At 36.9% G+C, this 27,173-nt stretch overlaps 1 protein-coding gene across 3 annotated transcripts in view; it reads left to right on the forward strand.

Moving 5' to 3' along the window:
* HACL1 (2-hydroxyacyl-CoA lyase 1) overlaps window positions 1-23,919 on the forward strand; it is a 34,452-nt gene extending 10,533 nt beyond the window's left edge. For all 3 annotated transcript variants that reach the window (XM_041733920.1, XM_041733919.1, XM_041733921.1), the window contains 12 exons: window positions 661-738; window positions 1,598-1,692; window positions 4,079-4,191; window positions 6,675-6,810; window positions 10,877-10,982; window positions 12,637-12,720; window positions 13,667-13,768; window positions 16,479-16,633; window positions 17,035-17,193; window positions 18,989-19,096; window positions 20,571-20,757; window positions 23,866-23,919. In XM_041733920.1, coding sequence (XP_041589854.1) covers window positions 661-738; window positions 1,598-1,692; window positions 4,079-4,191; window positions 6,675-6,810; window positions 10,877-10,982; window positions 12,637-12,720; window positions 13,667-13,768; window positions 16,479-16,633; window positions 17,035-17,193; window positions 18,989-19,096; window positions 20,571-20,757; window positions 23,866-23,898 — 1,356 coding nt within the window. In that variant the 3' untranslated portion in view covers window positions 23,899-23,919. The remainder of the gene's footprint in view (window positions 1-660; window positions 739-1,597; window positions 1,693-4,078; window positions 4,192-6,674; window positions 6,811-10,876; window positions 10,983-12,636; window positions 12,721-13,666; window positions 13,769-16,478; window positions 16,634-17,034; window positions 17,194-18,988; window positions 19,097-20,570; window positions 20,758-23,865) is intronic.
* The last annotated feature ends 3,254 nt before the right edge of the window (window positions 23,920-27,173 follow it).

The following is a 27,173-nucleotide window of genomic DNA, read 5'->3' on the forward strand; positions in this document are numbered from 1 at the left end:
AGCCACCTGGGCGCCCCAGATTGAAAATCTTAATTCTATCACACTTTGGGATTAAGAGTATAGCAACTGTTCCACAGATTTCATACCAAAAGCTGTCAAGAGAGACTATTTCAACATACTGCTTCAGAGTACATTAAACAGTAAAAAATTAGTACTGCTGAATTGACACCTCCCAAACAGCATAGCAGTAAAATATAGGAAAGCCATCAGAAATGTAAGGATAGATTATAATTGTAACAAGATAAAGCAGATAAGGTTTTGTATTCCTGGCTATGGAATTTCTGGGTCCAGGGATATGCTCATTTTAATTTTTGGTGGACATTATCACCTTCCCTTCCCATTTATACTCTCACCAGCAGCTTAGGAGAGTGCCTGCTTTCCTATGTGGTGGTAAATGCTGAGTATTATCAAAGTCTTTCATTTCTCCAGTCTGAGAAATGAAAATAGTGTCTTATTTTGATTTACCTCTTGAATCATAGTGAGGCAGAAATTTGATTGTGCTTTGCCTAGGCTTTTAAGAAAAACTTCAGGAGGTCATGTATTTTCTCTGTCTTTTCTCTACGCATAATAGAAAGTAAAGACTTAACATTTTGTCTTCCATCAGAAAAGTTAATATGATCTGTAAACCTGTACTTTATGTGATTTTCTTTCTGTATATAGGTTGAAGCTTGTAGATTATATTGCAAGTTCTCTGCCCGGCCGAGCAGCATAGAAACTATTCCTTCTATTATCGAAAAGGTAAAGTATTTAATTACCAGTTCTCCAAGTGAACTGATTTTTCTCAGTTGCTCATACCTGTGTTATTTTTATTCTCCATAGAATGAGCAACAATTTGGTATATATTCAGTCAGTCAAAAATGATAGTATTAAAGAACTATTTATATTTTAATGTTTACTATCAATTATAGAAGCAGATAATTTTTGAAAAAAGTTACTCCTTCTAATTTTTTTTTAGCTGCAGAAAAGTAAAAAGAAAGATAAAATATGAAATCCTGGGTTACCTTTTTCTTATGCTTTTGCAAAAGATTAATTTTGAAAATTAGTGCTAATGCACATAAAACTATGTCTTAATTGACTAAAGATCATATTGTAAATTAATTTTAGCTAACCAACATTTGTATGTGGAGTTACATTTGAGCTGTTTTGTTTTTGTTTTTTTTTTTTTTACATTTGAGCTGTTTTAAAACCATTTGATACATGTTGTAACATCACAGCTTCTGAAAACTTATCCAGGTCATTAGGACTAGGAAGTAAAGTAGAGGTACAAGTTACAGAGTAAACAGGTGGCAGGCAGAGCCTGGTGGATAATTTCTAAGACTGAATGTAATATAACATGAAGTTTAAAAGCCTAGGTGAGTATTTTCTCTCTTATCTCTTTCATTTAAAGCAAAAATATCTTTTAAAATATATACAATTAAAATATATACAATCGATAGTGGGCATTTCAATTTTAGTTAAAATTGTTTATTTCTCCAACTAGGGACGTCCAGAAGCAATTAAAATAGCATTCCTTTCACAATTTTTAATTATCTTTAAGTGGATTATGTGATAAAGATTGAGAATTTTAAAATATTTTCTTCTATTTGTAAAAATTTAGGCAGTGAGAAGCAGTATTTATGGCCGCCCAGGTCCTTGTTATGTTGACATACCTGCAGATTTTGTGAACTTCCAAGTGAATGTGAATTCTATAAAGTAAGTAATAGTTATATTGGAGGAGCACCTAGGTGACTCAGTCGGTTAAGCATCTGCCTTCAGCTCAGGTCATGATCCTAAAGTCCCGGGATGGAGTCCCACATCAGGCTACCAGCTCAGTGGGGAGCCTACCTGTCCATCTCCTTCTGCCTTTCCCTCCCTCACCCACTACTTGTGCTCTGTGTATGTGTCTCTCTCTATCAAATGAATAAATAAAAATCTAATAAATAGGGATGTCTGGGTGGCTCAGCAGTTGAGCATCTGCCTTCAGCTCAGGGCGTGATCCTGGAGATCTGGGATTGAATCCTGCATCGGGCTCCTTGCAGGGAGCCTGCTTCTCCCTCTGCCTCTCTCTCTGTATGTCTCTCATGAATAAATAAATAAAAATTTTTAAAAATCTAATAAATAAAATAATAAAAAGTTAAACAACAGTTCTTTCTTAATTGTGTTATTATACTGTTTGCCTTTTAACAAACGTAACAGTTTATAAGTTAATTTGTCTTAACTTTTGACCCTTTAATAATTATACTAAATCCTGGGCCAAAGGGTTTAATTCTGTTGATTACAGTGGTGTTATTTAGTAATTATTTGGGGGGTTAATTATTAAGTCAAATACATGGAACTTCCTGAACACTCATTGGTTTTGTTTTGTTTTGTGTTTAAAGATTTATTTATTTTTTCATGAGAGGCACACAGAGGCAGAGACATATGCAGAAGGAGAAGCAGGCTCCCTGCAGGGAGCCCAATGCAGGACTTGATCTCAGGACCCCAGGATCATGCCCTGAGCCAAAGGCAGATGTTCAACCACTGAGCCAACCAGGTGCCCCTCCCGAACACTCATTTGAAAGTATTCTTCCAGTGACCATAAATAATACATCCCCATTAATGTAGTAGGAGTTACTTGGAGTCTTCATAGTATAAACCAAGAGATGAGGTGAGGTGACTGTTGAAAGTTATTTAGGATTCAGCATAAAAAAATTTTAGTTTGTCTCTGTGATTTAAAAATATTCCAACCCAGGTGTTACTATGATTTTCCATGTTCTCTTCCTTAAATAAACACTGAGTGAATAAAAAGTATAAGAAACATTTTTCACTGGTATCCAAGTCACCTCTGATAGGATGGATACTAAGGTTAATGAATCACTGTGGGTACCGTTTAGTATATTCCTGCTGTTGTGGACTAAGCGGTTCTCTAGTGACTACAGAGAGAAAACGTGCATTTCTGTATATACAGTATACCAAAAAGTTGTTTCTCATTGTAAGACTCAGACAAAAAGGATATCTACCATGTATAATACCTGAACATGATAAAATATTACTAAGGGCAGGGGGTCTCTGATAAGTTAACTCTGTTAGCCTTCTTTAAAATTTTTGTAAAAATTGAATGTCTGTTTTTGTGTGTGTTTTATATGCTCAAATTTTGTGTAGTGTATGATGTTTACTACTTACATGAAAACACCAAGGTCTTGGTGTCCAGAAATACTTACCTATGACAGTTTTAAATTTTTCCTAATGCATTTTGTATTACTAAAATACTGATTCTCTCAGTGAGTGGAAATGTGGTGAGATGGTTAAAGGCATAGACTTTAGAAACAGAAGGTCAGTCTAGTCTCTGCCACATACCACCTGGGGACCCTGGGCAAGTTACTTTCTGAGTTTTCCTTCACAATAATAAAATGGAGATAATGGTAGTGCCTGACCTCATTGCTTTGAAAACAAAATTTTTAGTAGCTTTTTATTTCTTTCTTTAGTTTTTATTCATGAGAGACCCAGAGAGAGAGGCAGAGACAGGCAGAGGGAGAAATAGGCTCCCCAGAGGGAGCCTGATGTGGGACTTGATCCTGGAACCCTGGGACACGCCCCGCTCTGAGCTGAAGGCAGACGCTCAACCTCTGAGCCATCCAGGCATCCCTGCTTTGAAAATTAAATGAAATTAAATGGTGCATAATATTAAACACTGGCTCTGAGTGTGTTTTTTACTATTCTTACAACAATTATTACTACAATGTAAAGCCATTAACTCAAATATCCTGTCATTGAATTACTCATTTGGTTGGCTTTTAGATGGTATTACGGAGTAACTTTTAATTTACTAGATGTGATAAGGACATTATGGTTATATAGGAGAAAGGTTTTATCTTTTAGAGCTGCGTGGAAAAGCTTATAATTGCCTATAATTCACTTTAAAACGGTTCAGGAAACAAATTGGCATGTGTATTTGTGTGTGTTGTAAAGCAAATGTGGTAAAATGATATTAGTTCAGTCTACATGGTGGGTATGTAGAGTTTATTGTACTGTTTTTTTCTACCTTATTGTAGATCTGGTCTTTTTGTAATAAAAAGTTTAAAACTTGGTTCTTTTAATTAACAGAACTCTTTATTTCTAGGTACATGGAGTGCTGCTTGCCACCCCCTGTTAGTATGGCAGAAACTTCTGCTGTATATATGGCAGCATCTGTGCTTCGGAATGCCAAACGGCCCCTCCTTATCATCGGGAAAGGTAGCCTTGAATGGAACTCTAAATCTCGCTAAGCTGTTGAAAGAATGTGGATTCTGTTTAGAAATTGTCTTCATTATTTATTAATATATCTAATATTTGAAATTGGAGTATGAGTTCTTTTCATTTAGCATACTATATTAATTTTGAAACCATAGAATTTTTCTAGAATGCCCAGAGATCTTGCCCTTTTAAGGGAATATCACCCATTCTATTTCTCCAGCCTTATGTGTAAAATGTGTTTTTTTTCCGTTATAAAAATGATATTTGATCATTATAAAAAATGTTGGAAAATCCAGAAGATAAGAAGGAAGAAATGCCTTCATCCAAAGACAACTATTTTGGGGGCACTTGGGTGGCTCGGTCAGTTAAACATCTGACTCTTCATTTAGGTTCAGGTCATGAACTCAGGGTCATGAGATCAAACCCTCCACCTGGGAGTGTGGAGTGGAGCCTGCTTAAAATTCTTTCCCTCAAAAAAAAAAAAAAAAAAAAAAAAAAAAAATTCTTTCCCTCTTCCTCTCCATCTGCCCCTCCCCCTCCCTCACATTCTCACTCTCAAATAAAAGGACAACTATTTTTAACATATAATACTTTTCATTTCTGCATATATATTTCATACACTGTGATCACACCATATAGACTATTTTATTTATATTCTATTTATTTCATTTAATATTGTAACAACATTTCTTCATAGTCTTTAATTTTTTCCTAAATAAAATGTTAATGTCTATTCATGTATATACTAACATTTCATTGACAGATATTTGTTTAGTATAACTGACAAACGTGTGTGTCCTCAATGCTTTTTCCATATTTAGGATTTAAGATAGATTCTCAGAAAGAAAATTAAGTTAAAAAGGTAATTCATTTTTGGTTTTTGGTACATATCATCAAATTGCCTTCTCTCAAGGTATTGTACCGATTTATACTCCTGTCAGCAATTTATTTTGGTATCCATTATATATTCTAGAACTGAGAGGGCTGTAAGTTACCTGTGACCATGCTAGTCAGTTATCAACTACTGAGGAACTAATTACATAGAAATTAAAAATAATTTTAGTGAAAATGGTGGACAACAGAAAAAAATCAAAGTCAGAGCTGAGTCGAAGGCAGCTATATGATGCATTAGCTCTGTGGTCCTGGCAAACAACTGCTTTGAGTCTCAGTTACCTCATTGTAAAACAGAAATATTAACTATGTCAACAGGATTGTTAAAATTAAATAGTAAGTTAGGTAGAAAGAACTTAGTAGATGCTAGTTTTAGTTTTCATTCTTATTTGAACCACCATTTGATCAGTGCTTATGATAAGGCAGGTATTCTAGAAAACATTTGTAAGATATACAGAGAAATAGTGGTCCCTTCTAAAGATAAATTGGTAACAGATAAATACAGTGGACCTTTAAGTGGTGTGTATAGAGAGGGTGAGGTGGATTCTCAAGGGAAGCAGGAACAATTTGCTTGTGTAGGTGGTATGGAAAGACTCTGGAAGAGATGACATTGCTACACCTTGAAAAGATGGATGATAGCTCACTGATTAAACAAGTCCAGGAAGAGAGGACTGGGTGGACAAAGATATTGAGGCAAAAAAGAGAATACAAGGAAACTTTCTGGGTGGAAAAAAAGCTACTTTTCATCTGACATATATGAGAAAATATTTTAAGGTATTAATATTGGGAGAGCATTATATTGAATCTGAGTGTACACTATACTATTTACTGGGATTCAGCAGAGAATTACAAGTTTCAAATATGGAGTAGTATTCTATGAGTGTTGAAAAAGAATATAGAATTAGATAGCTAAAAAGAATTATAATGGCCTTAATGACATTAGAAATGATATCATTCCTGTATTCAGATAGTTTTCAGTGTCCTCGAAGGCTTAGGGCCTGTGATTGTTCTGCAGGCACGCAAGCATACATAAGAACAAATGATATGTGACCTGCTTAGGTTAGCCCTGTTGCAGTCCTACAATTGTAGAGCCTTTGAAAAGATCTGTGGAGCTTTAGAAACTTACATCTCTTGTTAGAATCTCCATGTCTAGTGTAGGAGACTGAGCAGTCCAGGTTAGCTGATGGTAAGGAGCAACCTGTGAAGTTAGAGAGAGCCTTTCTCTGTCAAAGTGCTGCCTTGCCTACCTGGGCCTGTTGGTAAAGAATCTGTATTTAGGGAATTGTGAATAGTAATTCGGTAGGAACCATAGAATAGACCGTTGAGAGCATCAAGAGATAAGAGATGCAACTTTTGTTTTGGAGTAGATGTCCTTCAGAATAATTGAGAATATTATTGGGGAGGAAATTAGTTGCTTTCTTAAACATTTTAAAATACCAAAGGTAAAAACCATAGTCACAGTTTGTTTCAGTGTAAGCCCTGTATAAACAGATTATTTGAGGAGTTCTAAAAGCAAACTCATGTGAGCTATTTTAAGAATCACAGTGCCTGGAGCATAACTGACTTATCTAATACATTTGTGTTTCTGGTAGGTGCTGCTTATTCCCGTGCAGAGGAGGCTATCAGGAAATTGGTGGGGCAATGTAAATTGCCATTTTTGCCCACCCCCATGGGTAAGGGTGTTGTCCCTGATAACCATCCAAACTGTGTATCTGCTGCCAGATCCAGGTGCGTGGCTTTCTAGAGTTTTAGTACTATGGCTTGGCAGATCTTAGGCTAATTTAAATTATTTTGTGACTTTAATGAATCTAACACAAGTTCTGAAATGTAATTTTAAGCATACCTGTTTCTTTTTAGACTTCTCAGCACTTTAAAGATGTTGTCCACTACCTTCTGACCCTCATGGTTTTGGGATGAGAAATCTGTAGTCATTTGAATTGTTCTCTTTTATGTAATATGTTCTTCTGTTGCTGCTTTCAGGATTTTTCTTTATTTTTGGTTCTCAGCAATTTGATTATGTGTCTGGGCATGGTTTTCTTTTAGTTTATCCTGTTCTCTGATCTTCAATCTGTAAATTAATGTCTTTCACCAAATTTATAAAGTTTTTGGCCATTATTTCTTCAAATATTTTTTTCTACACCATTCTCCTCCTTTCCTGGAATAATATAAGTTGTAGGCGTTTTGACGTTGTCCATAGGTCTCTGAAGATTTATCTGTTCAATTATTTTTTTAATCTTTTAAGTTGTTTATTAGAATTTTCTTTTTTTTTTTTAAAGATTTATTTATTTATTTTAGAGAGAGAGTGGGAGTTGATGGGGGTGGCGGGGGAGGAGCAAGAGGGAGAGAGAGAATCTTAAGCAGGCTCCATACCCAGTGCAGAGCCTGACACAGGGCTCAATCCCATGATCCTGAAATAATTACCTAAGCCTAAATCAAGCATTGGCTGCCTAACTGACTGAACCACTTAGGTACCCTTGTTAGAAATTTCTTAACATGTTCTTTTTCTTTTTAAATAAATTTTTAATTTATCTTTTAATTGAAGTATAGTTGATATACAATGTTGCATTAGTTTCAGGTGTATAACAGTGATTTGACATCTCTCAACATTATGCTATGTTGTCTGTTGAGTTCTTTTCAATACTTTTGTCTCATATTTTATAGTTCTCTGTTGAGAACTTCTCTCTTCCCATTTATTTGAAGTGTTTTTGTTTACTTTATGGAGCATATTGTAGTAGCTACTTTAAAGTCTTTGTTGACTAATTTCAGCATCTAAGTCATCACAGAATGCAAGTCTATTAATTTCTTTTGAGAATTAATCACATTTTTCTGGTTCTTTTATATATGAAGTATTTTTGGAATATATCCCAGATTTTAAATATTATGTTGCGAGGTTATAGGTTACATTTACATACTCTGTAGAACGTTGGCTTTGTTTGTTTGTTTTAACAAGCCGACCTAGTCAAGTTCACACTGCAAGGTCTGTCTTACCAGGGCAGTGGCTCCAGGATCAGTTCATTTTCAAAGCCTTTGCTATGTTCCTTTGAGTTTGTCTAAGTGTAAGCCCCCAGACATGCCAGTTCATACCCAGAACTAGGGAATTCTTTTCTCTTCTCTCTAGGACAGCCCCTTGCCCTTTCCAGGACCCCTTACTGCTACCTTAGAGTACTACACAAATGGAACTGCCTTTGGAGCAAAGTAACAGACAGACAGAAAGATAAAAAGAAAGAGGGATTGTCCCCATACTCTTCACAGACCCCAGGGACCCCTCTTCTGGTTCTTCTTGCCTGAAAAATGAAGTCTCTTGTAGAATTTTAGTTGCTTGGGAGCTACTACGATGCAGCTGTGTGGCAGGGCTGCTCTCAGAGCATGGCTGGGAGAGCAGGACAGAAAAGAAGAATAAGCCTGAACTTCCCCCCTTCCTATGCTCCTCCCCAGCTTTCAGGGGCTCTTTTTTCTGATCACCTGGCCAAAAAAGACAAGGTTTCTCCCCAGTCTTTGTTGCCCTCCAGTTCTACAACCAGTGCTAGCCTGAGTCAAAGCCAGAAAATAAAAGAGGGGAAATAAAGCTTAGAAACTCACTTCCTGAGTCACTTCTTTGACTCTTCTCCCAGTTCACCTACTATTGGGTACTTTTCAGAATCCTCAGGCAGGTGCTTTTTATATTTTGTTCAGTTTTCCATTGTAATCAGCTAGGCTGTAGTGGGCTTACCCAGCCTCGGCTGACACAAGAGGTCTCCTCTTTTTAGATTGTTAAATGCTTTGATAAACTATACATTTTTTCTTTTAATTTCTTTATTATGAAATATTCTAAATAAAAAAAAGAGATCATTTAATGAACACTTATGTAACCCCCACACAACTTTATCAAATATAATATATAAAGTAATATGTAATATTAGGTAATTAAATAGTAATGTCATTGCTTTAGTTTCTAGGTTTTTTCTTTTTTAGGAAACAAAAAGTCTGAAGTCTGATTCTGAAGACTTACGGATTCATAAAGTCCTATAAAGTCCTTTGAATAGCTTCCCTGATCTCATTCCCTCCCTCCCTTTCCACAATTCCCCATGGCTGTGCATTTGGTGTTTTTCATATTCTTATGCACACACTAAAATTAATTTTGAGGGTTTTTAAAATGTAATTTTTTTGCTCTTTTGATGTTATCTTAAATAGGTTATATCTCAATCTATAAAAGTATAGATTATACCTTTACTTGTTTTTTGTATTGATAATACATTGGACAGTAACCAGATTCTTACACTGTTAAGGTTTTAGTCTGTGTGTGTATTTATTTGAAGTTGGCTCGAGCTGAAGCTTATCTTCGTTCCAGCCAAAATTTAAGAAGGTAATATTAATAGTGTAAAAAAGATTGCAAATGGCTGTAAATAATCAATAATTTCATGTATCAGTGAGGAAATCTATTCTTCCAATTGCATGTATTCCTCCCTCCTGCTCTACTCTATTTCTTTCAAATAAATAAAATCTTAAAAAGAGAAAAAACATAAAAGGGAAATATACAAGAAGCAGAAAAATGAGAAGTAAAAAAAAGAACACAGCAATTGTGATAATAAATTTTTTTGTAGAAAGGCAGACAGTATTGATTGAATCAGTAATAATGACAGTTATATATAAGAACAACATATGAAACAAATGATACAGCATAAAACAAGCAAAGATGTGTGAAGTAAACAAAGCAAAAATGTCTATTTTAATATCAATGTGGATATCAAAATAAAAGTTATTTTTAAAAATTAGTTATAGTGACAAAGATATTAAATAGAAATAAAACTATTAGCAATAAATTGGATAAAGATTTTTGAATGCAATTTGGGAATATGAATCATTTGTCTTAAAAATATCTGCTTCTAGGGGTACCCGGGTGGCTTAGTTGGTTAAGTGTCTGCCTTCAGCTCAGATCATGATCCCAGGATGCTAGGATCAAGCCCTGCATCAGGTTCCCTGTTCGGTGGCAAGCCTGCTTCTCTATCTGCTCCTCACTTCTGCTCCACTCCCTCACTATCTCTCTCAAATAAATAAAATCTTAAAAAGAAAAAAAACCTGCTTCTAGGAATCAATATGAAATATGTACTAAGATTTAAGCAAAAAGATGTGCAACCCAGTACTATTGATAACAAATTAAAATAAATTTGATATATGTGTTCTGCAAAATATGTAGCCTTTCAAAATTGTATATAAGGATGCTTGACTGGCTCAGTTGGAAGAGCATGTGACTCTCGAATTCAAGGTTGTGCATTTGAGCCCCATGTTAGGTTTAGAGATTACCAAAAAAAAATAAAAATTTTAAGAGCAATGTAATGATAAAGGAAAATGTTTGTAGTAAGCAAAAGTGTATGAGACAGTATTATAGCAAACAAGCTCAACAATATAAAAATATACTTGCATAGAAAGAACACTAGATGAAAATATGTCAGTCTGTGAATAATAGCTTTTAAGTTGATAGTATTATTGGGTGAAGTTTTGTTTCTTTATACTTTTTCTGTTTTTTTTAGATTATCTACAGTAGACTTGTATTAATTTTTCTAATGATAAGTAATAATGAAATAGGTGTAGTGTTATATTTTTCTACTTATTTCATCATTTAGATTACTATTTAAATAGAATAGCTTCAAAAATTATTTTGGTTTGAAAGATCAAATTTATCTTAGAAGATTCTGAAGACTGAAATAAGATAAGCTCCGGATTAAACTTTTCTAAATACTTCAGAAATTAATTTTAGAATAATTCAAATAACTGTAGATCTACTTTTTGTATTATAACAGATTTTTCTTTTTAATAGGGCTTTGCAATTTGCTGATGTAATTGTGCTATTTGGTGCCAGATTAAATTGGATTTTGCATTTTGGACTGCCTCCAAGATATCAACCAGATGTGAAGTTTATTCAGGTACTCAGAGTAGAGAGGTTTAAAATCAGAGCTATCTGTAATTTATTGTTCTTCTCAGCTATTATCAGCTCTGCTCTCTTCTTGGCTTTTGTAGGTTTTTATAAATTGCCTAACATAATTACAGGTACCAAAGTAAGCCGCCTTTTCACGCCTATGAAGCGTAATATGCCACTTTCCTTCTAACCAGAAAATCTTTCAAAACCAAGTTTTAAATAGTTTGAAGACCATAATTTGCCTCTTCTTCATAGTTCAAGTATATTTAAAGGTAGACAAAGGGGTTTAAGTAGAATGGTAGACTAGAACAAAACATTCAACATTGTTAGGGATTGAATTGTCCTTTTAGATGCCAAATTTTTCAAACACCCTTTGGTTAGAAATCTCTAAGTGCTGCTTTTACGTCACTAAACAGAGTAGAATATGCTTTGGCCTCCCTTTGATGGTTCTTGTATCATTATGATTCTCTTTCTAAGCAGGTTTCCTTGCTGGTGTGAGAGGTACTGCTTATATGATGCAGCATCAACCTGTTTGCCCTACAGAGATTGTGTTTGGTGACCCAGCTACGGTTCCTGTCTTCTCCCTGTTTTACCTTTTACTTCTTTTTTTTTAAAATGTTTTAAAAGATTTTATTTATTTATTCATGAGAGACAGAGACAGAGACATAAGCAGAAAGAGAAGTAGGCTCCATGCAGGGAGCCCAATGTGGGACTCCATCCCAGGACTCCAGGATCATGCCCTGAGCCAAAGGCAGACACTCAACTGCTGAGCCACCCAGGCTTCCCTACCTTTTTCTTTATAGAGTCAGCTTCTAGCAGTCTCTTTTCCCCTAGGGCTATGGAGAACTAACACTGCAAATAAGCAAGACCTGAGTTTACTTGGAAGATGGCTCCACCTCTTGATTATCCCTCTTGAGTACAGAATAGAGTGCATCCCCTTTGGGCTAATTTACAGCTCCTTGCACAGCTATCTTCACTTTTCATTCAGAAATGGGACTTCTGGGTAAAAGGGAAGTAATCATGATATACCTTAGGACTAGTTCTCAAAATGTGGTCCCTAGACCAGCAGCATAGCACCACCTAGAAAATCTGTTAGAAAAGCACATTTTTGGTTTTCACTTTAGGTCTTCTGAGATCAGAAACTCTGAGTTGGATTCTTGCAATCTGTGGTTTAACAAGGTTACTAGGTGATTTTGATAGCTCACATTTGAGAACTGCTCTAAGTAGGAATCCCAGTGTAATTAAATAGAACCTTATTATTAATTAGGTTCAGAACTATAATTGATCAAGTCAAATGCATTCCTGTGTGCATAATAGAACAGTATCCAAATCTACAGAGTAGATATTAAAATGAGGGAAAATGATGAGGTTTCTGTCCTAGTTGTGATTACTCAGAGTTCTATGGATTTTTACTTTTATTAAGAAATTTCTTGGGGTGCCTGTGTGGCTCAGCTGGTTGGGCGTCCAACTCTTAATATTAGCTCAGGTCTTGATCTCACATTTCACAATGATGAATCCAAGCCCCAAGTTGGTCTCCATTCTGGGTGTGGAGCCTACTTAAAAAAAAAAAAAAATACTGACTATCAGATCTTCAGCTCATTTATTCAGCCTTCATTGACTCTTTAAAGATTTTTAAGAATAAATATGGCTCTCTTTTTTAGATTGATATCTGTGCAGAAGAATTGGGGAATAATGTAAAGCCTGCTGTGAGTTTGCTAGGAGACATAAATGCTGTCACTAAACAGGTAAGAGCTTTTGTCTAGGTTTTAGTTTATGTGGATTGGTCTTTAGGGAATAGTCAGTACCTAAAAATGTTTCAGCCTTGATTCACTTGGTGATGGATTTATTAATATCTGTTTTAAACACAATTTATGCTGGAAAGCTATTCTTAAATATAACTTCAGAACTCAGTAAACCCAACTGCTTGTATATAAATCATTTTTATGTGAGTAAGCCAAGCATTTTTAGAAGGCGATTGAAGACGTAAAGGCATTTAGTAGGCAAACAGTGATTTGTAGGATTCAGCTGTCTGAAAAATTATAATACAGCTTCTGAATACAGAACTGAACTTACAGCCAAGAAATGTCTGGGGAAAAAAAAAAATCTAACTTAGTATTTCTTTAGGCAGTAAAGAGATTTTTACTCTTCAAGTGATAGTTATCCAGATTCTTATTATTTGTACATAATTTATGTATTTCATTATAACAGGAGATAAAATAGAGTCACATTTATTATTTGAGTTTAGATACAAATCGATACTGTTATCATGATTATATAATATTATGAAGTACTCCCCAATCATATATTAAAACATCCTGGAGCATTTGGTCTGTATCTTGGGAATCTCTATGTATTTGGGGTTATTGTCCTTCCCACAAGGATTCTGTGGTGGGGGTGATTTTCCTTCTAGTGTCAAAGGCTGGGGAGGGCATTAAAGCTCTCCCTGTGTTATGTAGAGAGGTAGCATTTCCCCTGTGTTCTTTGGAAACTCCAACTTTAGGTGGGAGTCCACACTAACCCAAACAGAAGCTTTCCATATTGTCTATCAGTTGTTAGCCACTTAGAAGAAAAGCAGTATGAGTGATATGAATGGCAGGAGAGTATAGCAGTATTGTCTTCTTTAATAAGAGATTGTTGTGTTAATATGACTTAAGTTCATTTTGAAAAAGTAAAAGTGTGGGGTTTTTTTAGCTTTTAGAACAATTTGATAAAACACCATGGCAGTATCCTCCAGAGAGCAGCTGGTGGCAAACTCTGAGAGAAAAAATGGAGAGCAATGAAGCTGCATCCAAGGTAATATGAGACTCATGGAAACTCAAGAATACTTTTGGTTTGTGGCTCAGTTAGCTCTCTCATAATATGACCTACACATTCCCCAAATTGCCATGCTATACAAAACCATGCAGTAAAAACTATGGGGCTCATGGAAAAAAAGGTTTAGAGGCACAGCTCTCCAAAACTTTGTGAAACGTTAAGATAGGAACTTTATAAAAATGGCAACAGGAATGCCTGAGTGGCTCAGCGGTTTAATGACTGCCTTCGGCTCAGGGCATGATCCCAGGGTCTCGGGATCAAGTCCCACATCGGGATCCCCGCATGGAGCCTGCTTCTCCCTCTGCCTGTGTCTCTGCCTCTCTCTCTGAGTGTCTCTCATGAATGAATGGATAAAATCTTAAAAAAAAAAAAATGGCAACAGAGGGATGTCTGGGTGGCTCAGTTGGTTAAGCATCCAGCTCTTGATTTAGGTTGGGTCATGATCTCAAGAGTTGTGGGATGGAGCCCCGCAGCAGGCTCTGTGCTCAGCAGAGAGTCTACTTGAGATTCTCTCTCTCTCCCTCTCCCTCTGCCCCTTCCCCCCTCAATTGCTTGCATGCACATGCTCTCTCTAAAATAAATGAATAAATCTTCAATAAATAAATTAAAAATGATGGCAAAGTTTTGCACATGTTATATAGTTAAAATATGTATATATGTGGTGTTTTTCCTTGAAAAAGATCTGAAGTCTCTTGTGGAAGTGGGCATTAGAAGGGTTGCAGCTTGTTGAATTAGTGTGAAGTAGTAGAAGGAGGCTGGCTTGACATTGGACAGAAAGTTGTAAGAGGCCATGTGAATGGGTAGGGTTCACTGTCCTCAGTTTGACCTTGGCACCAAATCACACTTAAGAGATCTTTTGAAATCTTAAATACTGGAGCATGTTTTTTACCTTTAAGATATAAGTCCGTCAAGGTGTGCATGATAGGTGTTTCATCAGAATTGAAAATTTGATCAAATGTTAAAAAATTTCAGCTTTATTGGAGTAAATTCACATAGGAAATTATAAGGTATTTAAAGATATATCAAGGTGATTTGATATGCATATATATTTGGAAGGATTCCCCCCACCTAGTTCGTTAACACATCCATCACCTCACTTTTTTTTTCTTTTTTTTTTTTTTTGCAACTTCCTCATCTTTACTCATAGCTTTGCCTGGTATCTATTTTCTTTAAGTATTATTATTTTTTTTTAAGATTTATTTATTTATTTATGATAGACAGAGAGAGAGAGAGGCAGAGACACAGGCAGAGGGAGAAGCAGGCTCCATGCCGGGAGCCCGATGTGGGACTTGATCCCGGGACTCCAGGATTGCGCCCTGGGCCAAAGGCAGGCGTTAAACCACTGAGCCACCCAGGGATCCCCTTGCCTGGTATCTAAAGGCTTTGGGAGTTGTATGATTATGAAACCACCAGATCATCCACTTCTGGCAGTGAAATGAACCACTTCTGCAGGATGTGGTGATTTCTGTTTAGAGTCTTTGTATATAAGCAGAATTTTTTCTTTGATTGTGAGAAAGGTAGTTCTTGATTTTTTTCAATGTTTTGTGTATGCATCTTGGTTCAGCTGGGTGCAGTTTTCTGTGTTCATGTAGTGTTTCTCACTGATAGAATCTTGCATAAGCAAATATGAAATTTGAGTTATGCTCATATTCCCAATTATGTCATGTCTTAGAATAAAATCACATTTTCAAAACTAGCAGAATTAATTATACGTAATTCTGCGTTTCATTGGAATTTTAATCAGTGACTGTTTCTATCAAGACCCAGTCTCAATTCTGTTTTCTTGAGTAGTGTCATGATTAATCCCTTCTTTTCCCTAGGAATCATACTAGTTTAAGATGGAGGGAACTTGCCTCTCTTCTCTGGTGCAGGAGTATAGGAGGGTGCCTCATCCATCTTACATATAATCTCGTTCATTTGAAAAGGCTATAATGGTCTCCACCAAAAAAAAAAAAAAAAAAGTGAGGTGATGGATGTGTTAATGAACTAGGTGGGGGGAATCCTTCCAAATATATATCTCGTATATAAACGGGTCAAAATAGCACAGATGAAGAGGCAGTGCTGGGAGCACATGGAACTGTTGCTGCTGAAGCCCCACGTGGCTTGCTGTCTGCTCTAAAAGGCATATGGCTAAACAAAGGCACTTACCTTGCTCCATTCAGAGAATGGAATAATGGGTGAAGCATATCCCCTTTACTCTCCAGTGCATGTGGAGAAGAACCAGATTCTCAGATTCTCTAAAATCCTGACTTCATTTTTATTGTAAGTTTAAGGGTATATTTCAGATGAAAATATTCCAGAATAAAATTTTTACTTTTTCTAAAGCAGTGTTTTCCTAAAAGTGCTCAAATAAGACTGTTTAGTTTTGTTCAACCCAGTGTTTCCAGCTGTCTTTACTGTAGGACTTGTCTGACTGGTATGCTAACGTGTGTGGTGGACATCCAGGAATAACGTTTTTCCCTAGTTTATTCAGTTGTGTCCCGGACTGGGTCTGAGGGACCCAGTCTTTTTCTCAGCATGTCCCACAGTCTTGTTCCCAGGTCCAGTAGCTTCTCAGGGCGGCCATTTGGGAACCTCATAGCTTGTTCTTACTGGCTGTCTCTGAATAGTTTGATGGTAGCTTCTTGACATTGCTCGCTTTTCACTGTATCTCATTGTAATTTGATTATATTTCCCTCAAATACTTTAGGAATTAGCTTCCCAAAAATCCCTGCCTATGAATTATTACACAGTATTCTACCAAGTTCAAGAACAACTACCCAGAGACTGTTTTGTGGTAAGTGAAGGAGCAAATACTATGGATATTGGACGCACTGTGATCCAGAACTACCTTCCTCGTCACAGGTAAGGCTTTCAGGAAAGAGATTTTGTCTTAAATTGGAAACTACAGTAGTGCAGGTTCTTAAAACATTTGAGGATTTCATATGTTCAGTGTATAAGGACATATTTCATGGAAGTATTCTTAGATGAGATTTGGTAGAGTTTTTATATGTCTGTGATTGTGTGAGAATTTGTATACTTCGTGTTCCAAGGATATGTTTGTTCATGGTCTTCCAAGCAGTCATGAGAGACTTTTCTTTCATTCTACTTATCCTTGACTAATTGGTTCTTCATAACCTAAAAACTTTATATTAAAGATAGAGAATATCTTTATTCTTTATTTTACACACGAATATGACTAGATTGTGCCAACCCCACCATCAGTATGCCCCAGAGGGTTTCATTTTAGTTTTGTTCCCCAACAGGCTTGATGCTGGCACTTTTGGAACAATGGGAGTTGGTTTGGGATTTGCCATTGCAGCTGCTATAGTGGCAAGAGATAGAAACCCAGGGAAGCGGGTCATTTGTGTGGAAGGAGACAGTGCATTTGGGTTTTCTGGGATGGAAGTGGAAACCATCTGCAGGTAAAACAGCATTTCTTTCTCCAAAATATAAAAAATTATACATAAAGTCTCACTTGCCTAATAAATGCTTACCAAGTGTTCACCATGTGCCAAGTGCCTTGTACATAGCTATTCTGTGCTGTGTCCTGAGAATAAAAGTATGAAATAACCCCGGCATCTTTCTCATCCAAGACAGTTTGTTCATGACTTCTTTACTACATGCCCAAACCTACAGAACTGAGATGAGTAGTTTTGAGATTGCTGCAAAAAGTTCTGGTCTGAGAGAAGCTTGTTTTCTGCAGGGAAACAGCAGAGCTTTATTCCTAAGAGCACAGCCTTGGGGCACCTGGGTGGCTCAGCCCATTAAGCATCTGCCTGGGATCAAGCCCCATGTCAGGTGCCCTGCTCAGCAGGGAGTCTGCTTCTCCCTGGCCCTCTGTTGCTCCCCCTGCTTGTGCTCTCTTGCTTGCTCTCTCTCTCAAATAAATAAATAAAGTCTTAAAAAAAAAAAAAAAAGCACAGCCTCTGGGTCACATGACCTGGATTTAAATACTGGCTTGACCATGTTAGAGCCAGGTGATGCAGGTGATAATGTGTTAAGTTACTTTTCTAAGCTTTAGTTTCTGCCAAAATAGGGAGAAGAATAGTAAAGTTCCTACCTTAGAGGACAGTTGTGAGAAAAAAATGAGGTGATCTAGGCAAAGCTTGAGATGACTCAATGTGAGCTTTTCAGATTATGTTTATAGTTATGAGGATTCATGGAGAAACTCGTGAGCCAAAGATCCTACTATACAAGTATGGGGATTTTTTTTCTCCCTGGTTATTTAAACTGTAGTAAAATCATTCTATATTCTTAGCCAGGGCTCTTTTTAGAACTTTTGGGTAATCATGTTTTAGGGCTTTCAAAGCTTTGGCATATAGCACTTTAAAGACCAGAAGAAAGAAAAAATAAAAATAAAAAAATAAAGACCAGAAAGAAGCATGTGCTTGTTTGAGTGTCTCCATTGACATTCAAGTAATACACACCAAAAAGATGATTTATGGGAAAGCCATCCATCTTAGAGAGTCATGATTCCCTTTTGAGCACGGAGAGCAAGTAGTTACCACAGTCCTATTATGTAACAGAATCCTATTATGTAACAGTTTTGTTTTTACACCTGGTCTCAGAAATTAGGTGTGTAGAAAATAAAGTTCTTTTGTTCTTTTGTCAGTCATTAATAAAGTTTTATCATCCTTTTGTCATTAGTAAAGTTTTATCATCCTTTTTTTGTCTTTACATTTAGCACATTATTAAATATTCTCTTGTTCTCTGTTTATTGCACCATATAATGTTTTTTCTAATTTTGAGTGAAGTGGTTTGAGAGAAGAGAATGTATGCTAGTCACTTGTATAGTCCCACAATATCTAGCAAGTGCTGGTTATCTATGAGGAGTTCAGTAAAAAGAAAGATACTTTTCAAATAGTACTCGTAGGCATCACCTAGAAGTAGTGCTTCAGAGAGTATTAAATATGGAAGGTGTCATGAAAACCAGGGTTCAGAAAACCAGGATTCTGTAAAGCTCAGTGGAGTCCATAGATGCATAGTGGTAGAACCAAGTGTACTGACCTCTAATCTTAATCCTTTCCTTGACTCCATGTTTCTATTAATGGCTTGATTTTCCTTATTAGGATAACAAATACTTAATTTTTAGTCTTCAATATTACAAAAAAAAGTTAATGGAAAATAATCCATTTTCAAGTTAAAATTTCAGCCTGAAGAAAAGACACTGCTTTAGAATGACAAATGATTTCCTTGATATTTTGCTTCTAATTTTAGGTACAACTTGCCCATTGTACTTTTGGTGGTGAATAATAATGGAATTTACCAAGGTTTTGATGCAGATACTTGGAAGGAAATGTTAAAATTTGGAGATGCTACTGAAGTGTAAGTAACCCAGAACAATGTGTATTTAATTTGTCTCACTTATTTTAATATTTCCTTAAAGAATCTGCTGTACTGGAATGTGCTTTTTTTGTCAAGTGAGTATTTGTTTACTTATTATTATCAGCCCCTCTAGAGGGTAGGAACCCTGTCTGTGTGGCTCCTCTTTGTACAACCATCCATGATGGGGTGCTTCAGTTTTTTTCCATTTTCTTTTTTCTTTTCAAATTTTTATTTAAATTCTAGTTAGTTAACATATAGTGTAATATTGGTTCCAGGAGTAGAACTTAGTGATTCATCACTTACATATAACACCCAGTACATGATGGAGTGTTTCAATAATTTATGTTCGGGAAGCCATGGAAGACTCAGTCAATTAAGTTTGATGTCTAAGGTTTGTTAATGAAAGGATTTATTGCAAAATGCTCTTGGTCCTTCTATTCCTACTACACTATGGAGGAAATGGATGTTAACATATTATTTATGATCCAGGGGTCTTCCTTCTTTTTATTATTTAACAAACTCTTGCTTATCTGATGGCGGAGTCAAAGTGAGGCAGTATTGTAGCTGGCCATGGGGTATGAGATGTGAATTTGTGAGTCAGTCTAGGAGTGGAGCAGGGTATGAGTATGTTTGCTTATGTCTCACTGACTTCATTTCTCACTTTGCTGCTTTTTGCTGTATTGCAGTAGCCATTCCTTTTTTCTTCTTTTTCTTTTGGGCTCAAAGTAGTTGATGGTGTAGCCTGCACTGTTCAGTATAGTAGCCAGTAGCCATATGGAGCTATTTAAATTTTTTTTTTTAAGATTTTATTTATTTATTCATGAGAGACAGAGAGAGAGAAAGAAGCACAGACACAGGCCGAGGGAAAAGCAGACTCCCTGCAAGGAGCCCGATGTGGGACTTGATCCCGGATCCTGGGATCACACCCTGAACCAAAGGCAGACACTCAACCACTGTGCCACCCAGATGTCCCAGGGCTATTTAAGTCAAATTAAAAAGTCAGTTCCTTATTTTAACTAGTCACATTTTAAGTGCTCACAGCAGCAGGTTGCTAGTGGCTGCTCTATTGGATAGCACAGATATAAAACATTTCTATCACAAAAAGTCCTATTAAACATTGTTGTATAGACAATAAAAATGTATGGAAAGTTTAGGGACACCTAGGTGGCTCAGTCAGTTGGGCGTCCGACTGATTTCAGCTCATGTCATGATCTCAGGGTCCTGGAATTGAGCCCCGCATCAGGCACCATGCTCAGCAGGGAGTCTGCTTGAGGATTCTGTCTCCCTTTCCCTCGGCCCCTCCCCTCCTCTAAAATAAATAATATCTAAAAAATATTTATATATGGAAAGTTTAGTATACTGGCATCTTTAAGTGTTGAATATAAAAGTATGCCTTTCAGTTCAGCCTAAAATTTTCCACAAATTATTCCAGAGAATGACTTTTTTTTTCTTTGACTTACTACCTTTTTTTTAGGGCTCCTCCAGTCTGTCTTCTGCCAAACTCACATTATGAGCAGGTTATGACTGCGTTTGGAGGCAAAGGGTATTTTGTAGAAACACCAGAAGAACTCCAAAAATCACTGAGGGAGAGTTTGGCAGACACAACTAAACCTTCTCTGATCAATATCATGATTGAGCCGCAAGCCACACGGAAGGCCCAGGTAAGTTCATTTGTTAAACAGAAATCAGAAATGCATCACCCATCCCCTCCCCAGAAGTATCTAGAAAATGAAACACTCTATTCCCAGAGTTCTTTCATTGTAGTGTATTTGTGAACTCTGTTCAGAGTTCTTTCTAAACCATTTCTGAGTTTGGCACTTTCTTGTATTTTCTCAGTATTTGTGAAGGTATGCACTAGGTGTACTTTGTTACTTGCTAAGAATAGCATGATGAGCAAACCTGGACTCAGCCCTCATGTAGTGGAGCTTAGAGACTAGTAGGGGAAAGGAACAGCCTACTTACCTCACAACTGATGCATCACAACAGAATGAGGCAGTTGCTCTGAGGGAAGCCACCTAATTCTGAACCAATATACTACTAAGGAATCTGATTTATACTGGAGTCACAGGGGAAGTCGTTTCAGAGGAACTGATGCTTAAGCTGAGATCTGAAAGATAAGTAGGGTCAGTCTCAAGCAAAGAGGCTAGGGAAGAGATGTGCAGAGGCTCTGGCAGCAAGGAGCAGGGCAAGCCTGAGCAACTGAAAGAGGGCCAAAGGGGCTGAAAGGCAGAATGTAGAGGAAGCACAGTGGGCGGATAAGACTGTAATGGGAAGATATGTACAGTTATGTTCAATATTGGTTACTCTCTCCTCTGTAACAAAACTACAGTGTAGATTATAGCAGTAAAATAAATGCCACAGCATGGAACATGATCCTGTCCCATGCCAGATTAAGTTGCTTTTCATATTGAATTTTGTGCTCTGATCCTGGTCCTGCCAGTTGCCCTCTCTTCTCTCTCTGTCTTCCTTACTTATACCTTGTGTATCAGCCGCTGTTTTCAGAGCAGATCATTTTTTTCAAGAAGTTTCTGTCTTGGTTCCTTATACATATATAGGCTGCAAGATCTTTTTTCTTTTTTGAATAAGGTAGTAGACCAGTAGGCAAATGGTTGCCTGGACAATCAGTTAAATGTAAATTAACTAATTTGGAAACTATAAAATACATAAAACTCTACTAAAATTCTATTTTTGTCTGGGTGCCTGGGTGGCTCAGTCAGTTAAGCATCTGGCTTCAGCTCGGGCCATGATCCTAGGGGCCTGGGATCAAGCCCTGAATTGGGCTTCCCACTCAGGGGAGAGTCTGCTTCTGTCTTTCCCTCTCCCTCTGTCTCTCCCTCTGCTTGTGCTTGCCATCTCTCTCTCTCTCTCTCCCTCAAATAAATAAATAATATCTTAAAAAAATAGATCAGAAGAATAAAAATTCTACTTCTATAAAAACAGATACCAGAGGGGCGCCTGGGTGGCTCAGTGGGTTAAGCATCCAGCTCTTGATTTCAGCTCAGATCGTGATCTCAGGGTCCTGAGATCCAGCCCCATATAGGGCTCTGCACTCAGCAGGGAGTCTGCTTCTCTCCCTCTCTCTTTGTTCTTCCCCCTGCTCACGCATACTCTCTCTCTCTGAAATAAATAAATCTTTAAAAAAAACCCCAAAAAACCAGATGTCAGAGAATTTGGTGAAAGGAACAGAACAGAATTACAAAATAGCCAGAAAGCAGTTAACAAAATGGCAATAAGTATATATTTATCTGTAATTATTTTAAGTGTAGATAGACCAAATGCCCCAATCAAAATAGTGGCTGAATGGAAAAGACAAGACCTATCTATGTTTTGTATACAGGAGACTCACCTCAGATGTAAGGACATACAGTCTGAAAGTGAAGGGATGGAAAAGATAATCCATGCAAATGGAAACCAAAGGGAAGCTGGAATAGCTATATTTATATCAGACAAAATAGACTTTAAAACAAAGATTGTAATAAGAGACAAAGAAGGACACTACATAGGGATAAGGCATTTAGTCCAGAAAGAAGGTATGACATTTGTAAATATTTAAGCACATAATTTAGGAGCACCTAAATATATAAAGCAAATATTAACAGAGCAAATATTAACAGAGCTAAATATTGAAATAGCACTACAATAATAGATTAAAATAGGGAATTTTAATATACCACTAACATCAATGGATAGATCATCTAGACATAAAATCAGTAAGAAATATTGGCCTTAAACGCATTAAGTCAGGTGGATTTAACAGAAATATTCGGAACATACACACACGCACACACACACACACACACACCAGACAGTTTTGGGACTATGGTAGTCACAGAAAAGCCCTAATGAATTGTCCCCTCTCTGCTAGTGAATTCACATTTCTAATGATCTGCTTCTAATGATCTGTTCTCCCAGTTCTCTATGAATTTTGGTGGTATTGCTGCAGAAATACAAGTTCTTTTTTTTTTTTTTTTTAATTTTTATTTATTTATGATAGTCACAGAGAGAGAGAGAGAGAGAGAGGCAGAGACACAGGCAGAGGGAGAAGCAGGCTCCATGCACCAGGAGCCCGACGTGGGATTCGATCCCGGGTCTCCAGGATCGCGCCCTGGGCCAAAGGCAGGCGCCAAACCGCTGCGCCACCCAGGGATCCCAGAAATACAAGTTCTTATGTCCTCTCTTATAACTCCATAAGAATTATCCTTATATTTCTTGAATCTATCACTTCAACATTATTTATCATTCTAGTAAATTCCACCTTCCAAGATATTATTTTCATTGTATGTGTGTCCATTTGCCATTTGTTGTTGATTTGCAGTGTAGGGTAGGCTGACTGCTTCCTGCTACAATATAGAGAGGACCTAATCTCTGCAGTCATCATGTCCAGGCCACATGTGTAGAGTGGCGTTAGTCCTAGGAAAGGCTCTGTGCGCTCTTCTTCCTACTCAGGTTCTTAGATTTGGTAGCTTGCCCTCTTTGGCCTTCCTTTGTCTCCTTTTCTTCTTTTGAATTTCCTTCTGGTTCTTTCCAACTGTAGTGTTTGTGGCTCTGATTACTGTTAGTTGTTTTGTAGGACAAGACAGCAAGATTCACTATGAATTTTTAGCTTCTTTTTGGGAAAAGACCAAAGACAAACTTCATTAACTAACCACCATTATGGTAAATGTGGTTAAAATGGGACTTTGAGGTTTTAGAACAAAGAAAACAGTGAGGATATAGTTTGAGACTATTGATTCTTTTAACTGAATGTTTGTTGTCTTTTCTTTTTCTAGGATTTTCACTGGCTGACCCGCTCTAATATGTAAATAAAGATGCCAGAGAGTGGTCTTGAGGAGTTTTCTCTTTCTTATAAGACAGAATTAAAAAAAAAAAAAAAAAAAGACAATTTTATTTTCCACAGCAGTTACTAAAGTGTTAGAGTTATGGTACAAAGAAAAATGAAAAAATTCCTAAATGACATTTTATAGTAAAGAAATTGACTAAAAACAGAAAAAGTTACAAGTGTTCTACCATAGAGATAACCCATTTACAGATGAAAGAAGAGGGCTTTATTAAATAATAGCATTATAACTGCCTGACTGCTAATTTCACATCAGTATTCTTTTACATAAATCCATTCTTAAAGTCACATTTTTTAAAATAAAGATTTATTTATTTATTTTAGAGAGTGAAAGTGTGCCCAGGCAGGGGGAGGGGCAGGGAGAGAGGAAAGAGAGAATCTCAAGCAACTCCCCACTGAGCTCAGGGCCTGAGGCAGGGCTTAAACTCAGGACCCTGAGATCATGACCTGAGCCAATATCAAGAGTTGGATGCTTAATCGACTGAGCTGCCCTGGCACCCCAAAAGCACGTTTTTTAAAAAACATCTTCTGAGGAGAAAATTCTCAATTTTTTAGTGTGAGATATGTTCAGTAAGCTGGACTACATAGGCTATTTCAGATAGTTTATCTGTTGATCACTTTGTACCTTAGACTCTCTAGTATTTAATGGGCTTGTTCTGTACTTTATGAATTGGGGTTTTGTTTTGCTTTTCTGGAAAGAACTTACTGAGCCAAAGGAAAAGTCATACTATACCCAAACTAATAATTTCAGGGTATGTTTGGATTAGCAGACCTAGTTTGTATATATCACACTGAGATCAACAAAGTCAGTAGCCTTAATATATATAAAAAAAAAACTCTTATAAATAAGAAAAATATTAATATACTTGTAGAAAAATGAGCAAAGGGCATGAATGTGTAATTAAAAGAAAAAATACAGGGACACCTGGGTGGCTCAGTGGTTGAGTGTCTGCCTTTGGCTCAGGTCATGATCCCTGGGTCCTGGGATCAATTCCCTCATCTGGCTCCCTGTGGGGAGCCTGCTTCTCCCTCTCCCTATGTCTCTGCCTCTCTCTCTGTGTCTCTCATGAATAAATAAATAAAATATTTTTTAAAAATTCAGTGAGTATAAATATGAATGAATATGAATAAATGTGAGTGTATAAGTTAGACTGAAAACCCTTATTTTTGCTTATCCATTTGGCAAAGCACTTTTAAAATTATAATTCTCAGTGAGGGTAAATGAAGATGGTGTTGTGTGCTGTAGTGGAAGTTGAAATTGGTACATTTTCAGAGAGTAATTCTAGCAGTGCTAGTATCTGGAATCTTAAAAATGTTCATACGCCCTAACTTTTGACTCAGTGAGCCTGTTTGGAGAGTGTATCCTAAAGAAATAATAAAATATTTGGTCATATATTTATATATAAGGCCATTCAGCATAGTTTAGAACAATGCCAGTGTTTAATAACTAGACAATGGTTATGTATGTTATAATCTGTTGACCTCATAAAAATTCTGCTAAAGGATTTGTGTAAATGGAGGAATGATCAGTATAATACTAGTGAAAAAGACAAACTACCAAATGGATGGATACAGGTCAGAGTATACACCTACAGGTGCACACGTACATACACGGAAAAAAATAAAAGATGGCCATCACAAAACCAAAATTTTATTTTTATTTGTTTTTTAAGATTTTTATTTATTTATTCATGGGAGATACAGAGGGAAAGAGAGGCAGACACACAGGCAGGGGGAGAAGCAGGCTCCATGCGGGGAGCTGGACGCGGGACTCGATTCCAGGTCTCCAGGGTCATGCCCTGAGCCGAAGGCAGATGCTCAGCCACTGAGCCACCCGGGCTGCCCAAAACCAAAATTTTAATATAACTTGGTGATGGAATTTTAGGTAATTTTTATTTCCTCTTTTTTTTTCTTTATTTTATAAAACTTTTAAATGAAAGTAATTATGTAATTTTTATCAGAAAGGCATTATTTTCTTTAAAGTATCATTTATTTTCACTGTCATTCTTGTTTATTATCTGCAATTTAAATGAATTGGAGCAGGACTTTTTTTTTTTTTTTTTTTTGGAGCAGGACTTTATCTCAAAGTTCAGCAGGTTTGCACCATACACATCAGACTTATCTCCTTTGGCTACTTAGGGGCATAAGTGACTTCTACAGAGTGGACTCCAGCTTTGAGATGTCCGTCCAGGAGATATTTTCAGGGAGTTGTGGTTTTAAACAGTGGGCCCTTGAAAGTGGGTCCAGGCAGCAGATACTCTTATGTATTTCTGAGATACATCCTAGAGAGCCCAGGCTACATGAGGCATAAAGAATATTAAAAGGAGTGTTGATAATGGGTAGCTCCTAAAATCTCATTAGTGTCCTACTCTGCCCATGTGTGGTTGCCTCTGGTGGCCAAGTGCAATACAAGATTTTGCTGTAAAGTAGTGTGGAATATATAATAAGTATTCATGAATTGAACTATATAAATCTAAATACCAATATAATTTGGGGAAAATACTTGTTCAAGAGGGGAAAAAGTGTTGACATGTTAGTAGACTATCCAGCAGAGGTCAGTCTGAGCATATGAAGACCAGATTAATCCAGAAACACTGATGACACTGTCCATTGCTTATTTTGTAAAAGTAATCTTGAAATTAGTCTCCTTATAACAGTTTTCCCTGGGGCACCTGGGTGGCTCAGTCATTTCTGACTTCAGCTTAGGTCAGGATCTCAGGGTTGTGGGTTCAAGCCCCACAGTGGGATCTGTGCTCAGTGGGGAGTCTGCTTGTCCCTCTCCCTCCGCCCCTCCCCTAACTTGTGTGCACACACTCTTTTTCTCTCAAATAAAATCTTTTTTAAAAAAAGAATTTTCCCTTAGAAGGATAAGATATTGAAGAAGCCCCTCTAAGATGAATCTATTGGTTGATAGTCAAACTTACTTTGATAAAACATTTTGCACCCCCTAGTTTAATAATGAACACTTAGAGGTGCCTGAGTGGCTCAGTTGAATGAGCATCTGACTCTTGGTTTCTGCTCAGGTCACGATCCCAGGGTTGTGAGATGGAGCTCTGTATCAGGCTCTGGGCTCCGTGGGGAGTCTGCCCTCTACCCTTCCTCACACTCATGCTCTCTCTCTCTTTCTAAAATAAATCTTTAAAAAAAATAATGAATACTCTTTTATGATCCAATATGTGGAATACTCAAGTGTCTCATAAAAACTGAACTTTGGTAGATGAGGGTGGTTTTCTTGACTTA

This window comes from Vulpes lagopus, chromosome 19 (assembly GCF_018345385.1).
Source record: "Vulpes lagopus strain Blue_001 chromosome 19, ASM1834538v1, whole genome shotgun sequence".
Taxonomy (NCBI): Eukaryota; Metazoa; Chordata; class Mammalia; order Carnivora; family Canidae; genus Vulpes; species Vulpes lagopus.